This window comes from Miniopterus schreibersii (genome assembly GCF_964146895.1).
Source record: "Miniopterus schreibersii genome assembly, chromosome: 13".
Classification (NCBI taxonomy): domain Eukaryota; kingdom Metazoa; phylum Chordata; class Mammalia; order Chiroptera; family Miniopteridae; genus Miniopterus; species Miniopterus schreibersii.
In genome coordinates this window covers 49,347,168-49,361,705 of record NC_138113.1, presented here as the reverse complement: position 1 = coordinate 49,361,705, position 14,538 = coordinate 49,347,168, and the positions used below count along the sequence as shown (strand labels likewise).

Here is a 14,538-nt window from a genome sequence, read left to right as displayed (position 1 = left end):
CTGGGAGATGGTGTTCAGTAAGAGCTCTCCACAAAGAAAACCCTGCCTCCAGGCCATTGGTGGAGTTGGTGCAAAGCTTTTGTACAAATCTGAGTTATTGTAGGTGTATATTAGCAGAAGATTTTCTCAAAGCCGTGAGGGGGGCACTGTTAGCTTTGTTGATGACATTCAGCAACTTGCAGTGTTAGTGGGACCCTGCTGACCCTGTTGGCCTCTTGAGTGTGTTCTGGTTACACTGGGCCTGGCCTGCAGTAATACAGAGATGTGTGGCCATGCTGGTTGTGGGTTTTGTATTTTCTATTTAAAGATGTCCCTTAATGTATCACGTATTTTAAAAAAAAAAAAAGATGAGCAGTGGCCTCTGCAGGAAGCTCGGACACTGTGAAGTTGCACCTACCCTCTTCCACATCGCCTACCCCTTCCCTCTGGGAGCCGTCAGACGATTGTCTGATTGGATAAAGATGTGCTATTTATACATATGAGGGAATGCTACTCAGCCATATCAAAGAAGGAAATCCTGCCATTTGCAACAACATGGATGAACTTGGAGAGCGTTATGCTAAGTGAAATAAGTCAAACAGAGACAAACACTGTGTGATCTCATGTATATGTGGGATATAAAACAAAAAGCAGCATACTTGGATTTTTTTTAAATACCCTCCCGTGAAATTTCACACTGGCTTTCCATGGCAAATCACCATTGACATTTGCAACTACCAGATGTCTGTTTATTCTTAATTGTGGGCAGCCAGCAAGCTCTGCTTGGAAGACTCTTCTTTTAAATTTTAATTTATTGATTTTAGAGTGGGAGGGAAGGGAAAGGAGAGAGAAAAAAACACTGATTTGTTGTTCCACTTATTTATGCATTCATTGGTTGATTCTTGTATGTGCCCAGACTGGGGGTCAAACCTACAACCTTCGTGTATCAGGACGATGCTCTAACCAACTGAGCTACCAGGCCAGGGCCCTGGAAGACCCTTAAAAACTGAAGCCCACATTCCCATGCCTTGATTTGAGAGATGTGGGAGTTCTTGTGTCTTTGCTTCTTGGTGGGCCTTACCCTGGGTGAATGCCATCCAGACCCTCCCACATCTTTCCTCGCCTGCCTGCTTTGGCTTCCAGCTTTGGAGCTGTCTGCAGCAGAGGAGAGGCATGCCTTCCTCTCTTTATCACAGCCCCTCGAGGTGAGATTCTCCTCCCAAGGTGAGATTCTCCTCCTGGGGGGTTTTTCTTCTGAGCTTTAAAGCGAAGAAGAGGGAGGAGAGAGGCTAGGAGTTTCTGGTTAGAAGAAATTGTCCCTGGGGACTTTCTCAGAGCTTGTTTCACATCTTTGAAGGGGTTAAAACAAAAGAAGAAAAGGAATTGCTGTGGCTTTAGGCATTTCTAGTGGCATTTGAAGCATTTATTTGCCAGGGGTTGATTTATTGCACCCGCTGTGAATGAGGTCCAGGAGGGGTCACAGTCCGAAGACGATGCTAAGCCCTGGGCTCTGCTCACAGTCTAGAAAATGAAGTTTGAAGCCTGAAATGGAAGTCTGCCGAAATGGAAATGGAATGAAATTTCACTCTTTCCAAATGAAACTTCTGAAGAGAGAAATTGGCAGCCCAGCAAATTGCGCACAGGTTTCTGGCCTGATCACCTGCCTCTCCTTCCAGCCAGGAGTCAGTCACCCAGCCTCTCCAGGTCTCTCGCTGCACTTCTGTCCTGGGAGATTTGTAAAACCAGATGCTTGGGATATCACTCTGTAGTGAAGACTTAGACCTTTGTCCCCTTAACAATTGCTGTTTCTAAACTTCAGACCCAGAGTCTAGAGATAAGAGTGTTTAGTATGCGCAGCCCCTCTGCTCTGCCCCCACCAGCCAGGCATTATACAAGAGCCCCCAGGTAGCAGGTGGGAGGGCCTGGCCCTCAGTTCTGGGGCTGCCCCGGACCAGGACCAGTTGCTCTCTGTGCTTTCCCACTGATTCTTCATGAAGGTGCCAGTTCCCGTTCAGACTCCTGTTCCCCAGTGTTTGTGTGCCGCTCTCTGTCTACAGAGGCTGTGGTTTCTGGAGTTTGGGAGGTAATCATTGGCCCAGGTTAGCTTGCCAGCTCTGCCCTTACTGGTTATCCTACCCTGAGCCCACAAAGTGACGATACTAGCGATAGTCTTGCAAGGGGTCATAGGCATCATGATGTGACCTGAGACAGTGGCTATGCATAGTGTCTGCAGTGTCATCTGAGGCTCAAAGAATATCAGTTTCCCCCGTCAGAACCAGGACCAGAGCCTTAAGATGTAGATAGCGTGATCTTTCCAGGTACTAATAACTTTTTAAAATTTATTTTTTATTTATTTATTTATTTATTTATTTATTTATTTATTTATTTATTTATTTATTTTTGTTAACTCTCACCCAAGGATATTTTTTCCATTGATTTTTAGAGAGAGTGTAAGGGAGGGAAGGGAAGAGAGAGATACACATCAATTGGTTGCCTTCCACACATGCCCCAGCCAGGGCCAGAAATTGAACCTGTAACCCAGGTACGTGCCCTTGGATCAGGAATCAAACCTGAGACCCTTTGGTGTGCAGCTCAACGCTCTAACCACTGAGCACACTGGCCAGGATAGGTAATAACTTTTTGAAGCTATAATTTTTTAAAAAGAGGGGGTGGTTCTGGTATCAGATCTGTTTCTATAAAAAGTTATTATAGCAGCTGCTGAAAGATGTACGGAAGCAGTGGTGGCCAGGCTGTGGGGCTGGTAGCCACGGGGTCACAGTGGGAAGGTGGCCATGGAGGATCTGTTCAAGATCGGGGGGCTTTAGCAGCCACCTCTGGAACAGGGAAATCTAAGGTGGCGAGAACACTTGACTAGCAGGCTCCCTGAAGAGTGGAAGGCTGGAAACATTGTCCAAGGAAGATCTTACCAAGTTTGCCAAGAAATAGATGATGCTTATAAAGTCAAGATGTACAGGTATGAGCCTGGCTGGTGTTGCTCAGTGGTTGAGTGTTGACCCATGAACCAAGAGGTCACGTTTTGATCCCCTGTTGGGGCACATACCTGGATTTCAGGCTCAGTCAGTAGGGGGCGTGCAGGTGGCAATCAATCAGTGATTCTCTCATCATTAATGGTTCTCTCTCTCTCTCTCTGAAATCAATAGAAACATATTTTTTAAAAAGATGTACAGGTATTAGATGGAAAATATCTTCACTACAATATTATTTAATCTTGGTTAAAAAATATTTTTTAATAGTGCATTGGCTTGTTTTGTTTACCAGCAAATCTAGTAAAATCTTAGACAGTGTAGTAGAATCTTACTATTTGACACTCTAACCATTTGCCTCTGATGTTTTTTAATTATCTCACATCTCTAAACTGTAGTTACTTTTGAATTATTAAAATAAAGTCAGGGAGGAGGATTTTTTTTTTTTAATATATCTTTATTGATTTCAGAGAGAGGAAGGGAGAGGGAGAGAGAAACATCAGTGATGAGAGAGTCATTGATCGGCTGCCTCCTGCACTCCCCCTGCTGGGGATCGAGCCCGCAACCTGGGCATGTGCCCTGACCAGGAATCAAACCTCGATCTCCTGGATCCTAGGTCGACACTCAACTGCTGAGCCACGCCCAGCCGGGCAGGGAGGAGGATTTTAAAAAATAATTTGTTAAAGTTAAGCACATTTTGCGTTAAAGACTTAAATGTTAGACCAGAAACCATAAAAATCGTAGAAGAAAACATGCAGAGGCAGTAAACTCTCTGACGTTGCTCTTAGTAATACTTTTTTTGGATATGTCTCCTTGGGCAAGGGGAACAAAAGAAGAAATAAACACAGCAAAGGAAACCATCAACAAAACCAAAAGATAACCTATCAAATGGGAGATGGTATTTATCAATGATATATCCAATAAAGGGTTAATATCCAAAAGATATAAGGAACTCATACAGCCTAACACCAAAAAGACAACCCGATTAAAAAATGGGCAGAGGACCTGAATAGACATTTCTCCAAAGAGGACATACAGATGATGCTCAGCATCACTAACCACCAAGGAAATACAAATTAATACCACGATGAAATATCACCTCATACCTGTCAGAATGACTCATCAATAAATCAACAAACAAGTGCTGTGATGATGTGGAGAAAAGGGAGCCCACGTGCACCTTTGATGGACCTTTGGTGAGATCATAAATTGGTGCAGCCACTATGGAAAACAGTATGGCAGTTTCTCAAAAAATTAAAAACAGAACTTCCTTATGACCCAGCAATCTCATTTCTGGGTGCTTATCTAGAGAAATTCAAAACACTAATTCAAAAAGATATATGTACCCCTGTTCATTGCAGCATTATTTATAATAACCAAGATATGGAAGCAACCTAAGTGCCCATCAGTAGATCACTGGGTAAAGATGTCGTATATATATACAATGGAATATTACTTGGCCATAAAAAAGAATGAAATCTTGCCATCTGTGACAGCATGAATGAACCTAAAGGGTATTATGCTAAGTGAAATAAGTCAAACAGAAAAACAAATACCATATGATTTCATTTATATGTGGAATCAAAAAAAAATAAGTGAACAAACAAAACAGAAACAGACTCATGGACACAGAGAACAAATGGACAGTTGTCAGATGGGAGGAGGGTTGGGGGGCTGGTGAAAAAGTGAAAGGATTAAGAAGTACAGGTTAGCAGTTATAAAAATAGTCACAGGGATGTAAAGTACAGCATTGGGCATATAATCAGTAATGTAATAACTGTGTGGTGTCCAGTGAGTACTAGACTTCTTGGAGTGATCACTCCGTAAGTTACATAAATGTCTAATCACTCTGTTGTATAGCTGAAACTAGTATAATATTGTATGCTAATAATTGAAAATAGAAAAAAATGTGTTATACAAAAACCTGGCAATAAAATTAACAAGGCTTTGAGAAAAAACATAGTTGGGGAAAACATGTAAGACTATATACAACAATAATTCTACTCATAATAGTACTGACATAGTTCAAAGGACATGTTCAGTCCTAAAAATATTCCAGTTAACATAGGAGTACACACACACACACACACACACACACACGAAGGTAGTTTGGTGGCAAGAGGTCTAAGGCAGGGCCAAGGCTGCTGAGTGTGGAGCAGACAAAAAGCCCGGCAATGAGGGAGAATTTTCTGCCAAGCGGTTGGTTCTGAGGCAGCGTTTGGCCAGACTAGGCCAAGAGGAAGACTGTGGGGCAAATGGGCATCGGTACCATGTTCCTCCACGACTTGCTGTGTTTGGGTGGACTGGTGTACTTGGCGTTAGATAGTTGTTCCTGTTGAAATGTTAACCTACAGGGAAATTTGTGTATGAAACCAAGGCAACTTCTGTGTTGACATGACATCGTTCCCTGACTACGTTTAATTTGCATTCCAGACTGTATGAAGCTCATGACCCCAACTGATAAATAAGCCTGTTTCTCATCTTGTTAGATTGGAACCTGAAATATGAAAAAAAATTTAATTGTGGTAAGAAACACATAACATAATATTTACCATCTTAACCATTTCTCAAGCACTATAGTGAAACGGATTTCTACAACTTTTTCATCTTACAAAATTGAAAGTCATGTTGTGAAACAGATTTATCTTACAACACTGAAATTCTACCCATTAAACAACAACTTTCACCGTGGCCGGTGTTGCTCAGTGGTTAGAGCATTGGCCTGTGCACTGAAGGGTTTCGGGTTCAATTCCCTATCAGGGCACATACCTTGGTTTCCGGTTCGCACGCTCCCCGTTGGAGCACATGTAGGAGGCCGCCAGTCCGTGTGTGTGTGTCTCTCACATAGATGTTTCTCTCTCTCTCTCCCCTCCTCTCTCCCTCCCATTGTCTCTGAAAAGCAACAGAAAAAAGTATCCTCACATGAGAATTAACAAAAAAACAACAAAAACAACTTCCCATGTTCTCCCCCCTAGTCCCTGGTAACCACCATTCTATTTTCTGTTTCTATAAATTTGACCACTTTAGATACCTTAGGTAATGGAATCACACAGTCTTTGTATTTTGGGGTCTGGCGTATTTCACTGGGTGTAATGTCCTCAAGGTTCATCCACGTGGTAGGAAGTGACAGTATTTTATGAAACATGAAATCTTAAACACCTTAAAACGTATCTTTTCCCCCCAAATTTATTTGAACAAGGTTAGTCTGGGAGGCAGTAGGAGGTGAAGGTCCTTCCTGCTTGACTTCTGTGATGAAATAAATATTCTTGTCGAGTCTGTCTCCTTGTCATGTGATTCCCCCAAATTTTTTCTTCAAGTTTCTAGTTTTAAGTTAACTCTTAAAAGCGGATGTTCTGTGTTAAAAGACAGTAATCAAAAGGGGAGGTACATCAGACGCCTAACAGATGACACAGGCAGAGTGCCACCTCTAAGAGCGTATGTCTAGCGCCTGACAGTGTGGTCAACGCAGCTCGGTGCGATTCCATTCCAGAGAGCTCAGAGGTACGCGCAGCAAGTCTTGCAAAAGGAGTGCCGACCCCGGTTCGCCAAGAAGGCCATGGCGCAGCTGTTCGGGCACAGGTACAGCTCGGACTTGCTGCCCTTCCTGAAGAAGACCCCCAGGGTGAACGAGGCCGAGTACAAGTACGACCCCCCTTTCGGATTCCGCAAGTTCCCCGGTGAAGTCCAGAGCCTCCTGGAGTTGCTGCCTGAGCACGACCTGCCTGCGCACCTGAAGGCCAAGAGCTGCAGGCGGTGCGTGGTCATCGGAAGCGGCGGGATACTCCATGGGCTAGCGCTGGGCCCCGTCCTCAACCAGTTCGACGTGGTGATAAGGTACGTTGGCTTCAAACCGTCCTTCCTCCTCTAGAGCCCGTTCCCTGCTGTTGGCCAGTGCGCACCAGGGACAGCGAGGGACGCAAGCAGCCCCCCCTGCCGCCATCCGGGGAGTTAACTGTTTAAGAAACCAAACCAAAACCATGAAATGATTAGATGCTCCAAATACTGTGCTGTGCTGACCCCAGTCTGGCAAAGCACTCTCAGAAGAGGTGAGGTTTAGAAGGGGGGGTAGGTTCAGATAAGCCAGCAAAGAAGGAAAGCTGTGCCAGGCGGGGCCAAGAGGAGAACGGGGGAGACTGAGTCAGTGGGATGCCTGGCTTCTGGGAGCAGGGCTTGGCTGGGCGAGCCCTGGCAGGCCTGGCTGGGCTGTGGGAAGCATACACAACAGGCCATGAGGTAGCCAAGCCTAGATTATCCTTGGTTTAGCTGGCTAAAAATTTCTCTGATTATAAAAGCAAAATATATTTATTCTTGAAGATTAAAAAATACAGGAAGAAAATACCACTCATAGCACAGATAACCAACCACTATTAATTTGCTGTATTTTTTTCACTTTTGTTCTATACACATACTAATTAATGAGTGCATTTATATTCTTATGAAGTATTTTGCTATTTTATCTTAATATTATGGATAGTTTCTCAGGTCATTTCTTTGGGAAACTAAGTTTACTAAGTGTTATGTTCCTTTACATGAGCATATCATAAGTTACTTAGCCACTCTCCTGTTGCTGGGCGTTTAGAATGTTTCCATTTTCTTCGTTATTATGAAAATGCTTTGCACGTTCCCATACATGTGTCCTTATGTACATCTCTGATTATTTCCTTGGAAATAATTCCAAGAATTCCTAGAATTATTGGCTTAAAGATATTTGAATGTTTTTTAAGGCTCTTGATATGTTTTAGTAAATTGTCCCTATCTTAATGATATGCAGTACCAGGAACATGATGAAAGTTGGGTCTTAATTAAATTTGTTGAGAGCAGGATGTGGATTTGATTGAAGGCAGGAGAAAATAGGGATGGGAGCCTGGGCTTGGAGGTTGCAATCAGGGCATACAGTGTGGGGGCCTGATGTGAGACTGAGAAAGAAGAAATAGAGGCTAAAGATCACACATAAGAGGCATATTGGAAAAGTGGATTACAGGACTTTCTGGCAGTTTGGTAATTGATGTCAGAGAACACCAGGATTTCTGGTTTGGGGGTCTGAGACAGTAACAGAACTGCTTTCAGAAGTGGAGGAGTTGAGGAAAACCTCTGGTTAGTGAGGGAGGATGACAAGATCCATTTCAGATATTTTAAACTAAAAGCAATGATATGTATACATGATGCCTTTTTCCCCAGCAGCTGAGATCTTGGGCAGGTCTCCTAACTGTCCTGTGCCTTCATTTCCTCATCTGTAAGTGGAGGTGGTAATAGCACATACCTAGTAGGGTTGCTGTGAAGATAAAATGAGCTAACAGATTCAAAGCACTTAGAATAGCAGCAGGCCTATAGTAGATGCTCAGTAAATGTTAGCATCTATTTTGGGGGAATGTGTAGGAATGTGGGGGTTAAGGAGGAGAGGGCAAGGGGTATAAGGTGTTTGTAGGCAAGAACCAGAGTTTTGTAAGTTCCAAGAGAAAGAAGAAACAGGTAAGAACCAAGTTTTAATGCAAAAGGGGTCCCATAGGCCCCAATGACCAGAAAGCAGGAACGGTGTGAAGTGGGAGTGTAAAGGTTGGGGTGAAGGCAGATACATCCGCTGTCTTTCACTGGCTCATGTCTATGTGACAGTGTGTGTCATGTGCTTCCTCATTCCTCAGCGAAGCCATCACTGTTGGCCAGTGTCATAGATGAGGACACCATAGGGCCCAGAGTCCAAGCCAGACCCCAGCATTCCAGATGCAGGGTTTTGAGGCTTCCAGAACCTCAAACCTGGCCTTCTGTGCACAGGCAGGCCTGGGGGAGGCAGACGGTACCCCGTGCTCATCTAATGGTGCATGACTGGGATATGGGAGGAGAGGAGGTGAGAAGCCAGGGGCGCCAATATGCACACTCTGGGCCAGAGGAGAGATGTGGAAGAGATGGGAGGCTTTGAGCAGAAGAACAGCAGGATTTGGCTTTTCAGGGAGGAGGAAGGCAGGCAGCAAGATCTGTGTGAGGAGCCTCACCTGGCAGGAGGAAGTGGGGGCCCTGGGAGGGTGGAAAAGGGGGCTGGGAAGGTGCCCGGTGATGGCGGGCCCCAGACTGGGGAGCGTGGACTTTACGCATAGGCACTAGGAGGCCACTGAGCACTGGGTACAGAGAAAGGGTGACAGTGTAATTATGGAGGAGAAGATCAGTTAAGAAGCTTTTGAGGGGTAACTTTTAGACTTAAAGTGATTCCAGACTTAACAGAAAAGTTGCAAAAATAGTACAAAGAACTCCCATTCACCTTTCTTCCAGATTCCCCAATTGTTAACCCTTTTCACATTGGCTTTATAATTTTCTCTCTGCATACGCTATTATTATTTTCTGAACCCTTTCCGAGTTGATCGCAAATATCTAACTCCCTTACCCCTAAGCACTTTAGTGTGTGTTTCCTAAGAACACAAGGACATTCTGTTATAGAAGCACAGAACAATATTCAGAATTAGGAAGTTAACACTGACACAACAGACCTTATCTGCAGTCTTGATTCAGATTTCACCAGTGTTCCTAATGTCCTTTATTTTAAAAAAGAAAGTGGGGGAAAACCAGAAATAAAAAGAAAAAAAAAATCAGTCCAGGAAAAAGACATATCTTGCATTTTATTGTCATGTCTAATAAAATCTTTTAATAATCGCAGGGTTAGGTGTCTAGAAGAGGAAGTGACGGTGGAATAGAAAGGTTAGATATAGGTGACATAATACAGGTGAAGAACCAGACAGACTACAAAACTGTATAACAGGGTGAGTAGTATTGCTTTGGGAAGAAGTCTTAGAATTTTCCCCTAAACAACTGAAACCGGACACAGTGGGCCTGGGCTGCCTGTCACTACTTCAGCCAATTAAGCAGAGACAAGGTTGAATCATATATGAGCTTTTATTCCAATAATGTTGGCAACATGGGAGAGCAGCAGGATTTGCCCACATAAAATCTGTTCTACCCGCCCCCCATAAGCCAGTTCCTTATACTGGGTAGGAGAACAATGGTTACATGGGGAAGTGGGCAAAAGAAATGAGAATGGATATAATGGTTTACAGGTTACAGGAAATGCAGGCTGGGGGTTTGCAAAATGGTGGGGTGCCTCCCGGACCCCTTTGTTTCAGGAACAAAGTTGTTATCTTTCCATGATAAAAGGAGAATGGACCGAATTCCAAGGTTAACTCCCAGCCAGGTTAGAAAGTGCTTTTTCTAAATAGAATAGAACAGTAACAGTTAATAAAACATGATTAATGTTTCTTATAACTGTAGCTAACAGTCACGGTCAGCAGAGCATGATAAACATCTTTGTCCCCAACACAACCACCCTGGTAAAGCCTTCACTGATCTAACAGTTACAAGTGTCCCAAATCCTTGCTTTAAGACCAGGCTGCATCTGGGCCGGTTGCCCGCCTTGGTTCCACCCTGTCCATATATAACTGCCGCTCGTGTCTGGCTTGCCCTGGTTTCTAGGTTTTCCTCTCTGATTACTTTTTTGAAATTCTGGTGAGAGCCACTAATATCTGAGCACAGTGGGAGGCTTTCAGGGAAACAGTACTAGTGCCCAGAGAAAGCCCAAATATAATATGTTTGGATTGGCCCAAAAGGGCCAGGATTAGAGAGAATTGCTGGACATTCAGAGATGAGATGAGGGCGTCCCTCACAGGGGACTGAAGCTGCATTCATCAGGCACCTGGAAAGGGTGGAACTGGGGGCTGGGAGGGACACCTTACCCCTAACCACTAGTCATTCCCAGTCCTAAAGAAAGTGTGGAGAACTTGAGGAGGAGGTTATTTTGTGGTGTGATAATTAATGACTTGCTTTGTCAATTTATCTTGCTGTTTTTATTTAAATAGGTTAAACAATGCACCAGTTGAGGGATATTCAGAGCATGTTGGAAATAAAACTACTATAAGGATGACTTATCCAGAGGGTGCTCCACTGTCTGACTTCGAATATTATTCCAATGACTTGTTTGTTGCTGTTTTATTTAAGAGTGTTGACTTCAACTGGCTTCAAGCAATGGTAAAAAATGAAACCCTGGTAAGCACTAGAAATTCGGCCACCACATGTCTTTGTGGAAAGTGAAGGGGTCTCTGATTGTGATTACAGACTTTTACTTTTAAGCAAACACAGTGGAATGCATACTTTTGTGTTGTGTTTTAAATTAACCACTCCCTTTGTGGAAACTCCTCAGAATTCCGTGCTAGAAATTGCTTTCACAACTTGATTGAGTTACAGCTGGAAATCATGATCATTACTTAATGGGAATATCAAGTTTTGGACCAAAATTGTCATTACTAAGGTTGATCACCCAATTTATTCACCAGACTTGCACTTATATGACTTTCGGCTTTTTCTAGAAATTAGGTTTACATGGATTAATGTAACCATTGTTGAGGATATTCAAAAGAATATACATAAAACCTCTGAGGAATATTCTCAAAGAGCTTCTCCCAAACTGCTCTGATTGGTGGTGTAAATTCCCAGCATTCCAGAGGAGTGGGTGTGGAGGAGATGTCCCTCATTGATCATATTCCTCTGTGTCTTTATAGTGATCAATCACATTACTTTATAGTCTCAACCCATTATGTTGAAATTAATTTCAGAGGCCAACTGTCATGGAGTGTGTGTGCGTTTATATACACTGGCTGTCCACAGAATTAATAGGATATATTAGACTTTTCACATAAGCTTCATGTGATGGAGACTTTGTACCTCTGGAGTTTGATTCTGTGCAGGCTGTCATGGTCTTCTGGACTTTCTATTGAGTAGAACTTTTTCTAGTTGAAAGATGAAGCACATACAAAATGACTTACAGTCAGTTACCAAGAGACTTCACAGTGGAGAGAGAGGACACGGGTGAGGGCCTGATTAGAGCCGGGTACTCACAGCACTTAATACCCTTGAATTGGCTCTTTTTACGTAGTCTTCTCTGGGCAGGATGGTAACTTTCAGTTCTAAAAAGGCTACCTACCACCTCAGGTCAATTTCTTCCCCAAACAAGAGCTGTTTCTGCAGTTTCTCTCCTTGTCCAATGCCACCTTCATAAATCAGGTCCTTTGGAGTTACTTCTTTGCGTTGAGATACTGACTTTGTAGATAGTTAATAAAGTCAGATCTGTGACTTTGCCAAAGAACACATGCTCACCAGGGGTCATGACCACAGCTTGGCCTGATTTTCAGGGGTTGCATTCTCACCCTCCAATGATCCATGACTACTGAATACCCCTAACGATTGCTTGTTTTCTTTCTTTAGCCGTTTTGGGTACGACTCTTCTTTTGGAAGCAGGTGGCAGAAAAAATTCCATTACAGCCAAAACATTTCAGGATTTTGAATCCAGTTATTATCAAAGAGACTGCCTTTGACATCCTTCAATATTCAGAGCCTCAGTCAAGGTTCTGGGGCCGAGATAAGGTATTTTTTTGTTGCTTCTAAAGTTAATTATTGTTCTCTGCGTTTGTGGGGCCTAAATTTCACTTAGGCTCAGTTCTATACACAGAGGCATGTTCCAGTGGAGAAACCTAGTCCAGATTAGATGCTGCATCTGTATCCACCACTCTGCACCCCGACTTCCAGGCTCCTCGTTGTTTAATTGGTCTCCCCCCGGTGACTCGTCTTGTTAGTATAGTCAGCACGTTAACACTGAGGCCACTGAGATGGTATTTAAGATATTCTTACTCTGAGACTCCATATAGCTAACTGCAGGACACTGAAAGTGATCATCTGCAAAGTTCTTTACATTTTAACTCTGCGGGCCACTCAGGTGAGAATTGACATTTCTCGTGACTTTATAGGTGATAGTAAATAAAGTCAGCCCCTGGAGCAGTACTTTTCAGTTGATGCCTGGGTCTTACCCCAGACATTTTTATTTAGTTGGTCTGTGCTGTGGTCGATACATTGGGATTTTCAGAGTTCCCTGGGCGATTTTATTTTGCAGCCTAATTTGAGAATCTTTGCGCTATAGGCTGTTCACCGCAGTCCGTTCTTTACCTGCAATTAGCCTGTGCTGCCAACAGGCTAATTACCTATTACCTATTTCTTTACGATCTGAATAGTTAGACCTGTGTCTTTAAGACTTGTTATTAAAGCAGTGGAAGTCATTCTTAAACAACATTTTGAGCAAAACCGTTATATGTAAAGGAAAGCAAGGAATTTTGAAACGTGGGAGCCACTTCTCACATTGAGGGCCTGAGAGATTTCCTAGGAAGCAGAGCTGGTCAGGGTCACAATTTGCAAACACTGAGCTATACCCTTAAGTGTAGTCGACTGATGGGCAGATCAGCAGGTTCTTCTATTTGCCATATAAATAAAATTCTAATTATAAAGATTCTTGAAAACATGAATTGTATAAATTGTAAAGGAATAATTCTGTGGTTATTAAGGAAAATAAACACCTACACGGGCTCCTTGAAAACAAAACCTAGTTCTTTACTGTGATCAGTGACTAAATTCAACTCTGGCTCCAGCCTCAGGCATAACTACCCGGCTCACCTGGACGGTTCATAGTGCTGAAGCTCTTCCCCTAGCAGGCTGCCATTTTCCGCAGGTGCTCTGCCCTCTTTGGTGCTTCCCTGCCTCTCCATGGCAAGGCCACGAAGGCCATGGAGCTCCTGCCATTGCAGGAGCTTGTCCAGGACCAGTTTCCTAGTCAGGAGGTGGCGCTTTGTCCCTCTCAGAGGAGAGAGGCTCTGCCTGTCCTCAGTGACTCTCGGGGTCTATGGTTGGAATCATTTAATAGGCCGCTTTAGCTGCTGTCTCCCACACAGAAGCACATAGGGGCCCCCAGAACATGTCAATCTGTTAACATCACTTTTAACAAAAGTTTTTAAAAAAGAAACAGACTTTTACAAGATTCTTAAACTAAGTTATAAAGAGGCTTTACTGTAAATATGCTTGGGTATCTTTCAGTAGTTTTAGGTTTCTGTATCTTTTAAAACTGCCCTGTTCCTTTATTAAATTCCATAGTATTTTTTTAAACAGGCAAATGCTCATTTGTTTGTTTATAGATAGATTTTATTTAAAAGGTAACCTTTTAAGAATGGACAGATTTGACTGCATAAAATATGAAATCGCTGAATGGCAAAAGGTATCAGAGACAAAAGTTAGAACAAGGGGGGGAAATGAAGCATCTATATGACAGTAAATGCTCTCAAAGTACAAAGAGATCTTATTAAATCAAAAAGGAAAAGGTGACCAAACAAAAAAATAGGGCAAGGCTATGAACAGATATTTCACAAAAGAAGAAATTAATACAGCCAGGGAATATGTGATAAAATGTTCAACTTCACCAATAAGCAAATAAAAGCAAATTAGAGCCAAGTGACATTTTTCACCTGTTGTTTCCTTAGCAAAGATTTAAAAGCTTGGCAGTGTCCTTGGTGGTTTTTTGTTGTTGTTTTTTATTGTTGTTATTATTATTAACAGTATTGGGTGGGTAGGCAGTAGGAAAGCAAAAAGTATAAATGAGGCAGAGCTGGAAGTCTGAGTACTTAACAAAATGGGCTTTTTGGAAGGAAAGCAGATAAAGGCATTCAATTTAATTCTTAGATTTTGGGTAGAATTTAGTTCTTAGCTTTTAGGTAGAATTATATGT

At 42.8% G+C, this 14,538-nt stretch overlaps 1 protein-coding gene across 6 annotated transcripts in view; it reads left to right on the top strand.

Annotated features, from left to right (window-relative positions):
• Positions 1–14,538, top strand: part of ST3GAL5 (ST3 beta-galactoside alpha-2,3-sialyltransferase 5) — a gene marked incomplete at its 5' end in the record, with an annotated part of 61,721 nt that overhangs the window by 43,982 nt on the left and 3,201 nt on the right. For 4 of the 6 annotated variants that reach the window (XM_081156985.1, XM_081156987.1, XM_081156984.1 and 1 more), the window contains 3 exons: positions 6,454–6,797; positions 10,799–10,985; positions 12,201–12,359. In XM_081156985.1, coding sequence (XP_081013111.1) covers positions 6,454–6,797; positions 10,799–10,985; positions 12,201–12,359 — 690 coding nt within the window. The remainder of the gene's footprint in view (positions 1–6,453; positions 6,798–10,798; positions 10,986–12,200; positions 12,360–14,538) is intronic. The other 2 variants (XM_081156986.1, XM_081156983.1) reach the window with 1 other exon arrangement.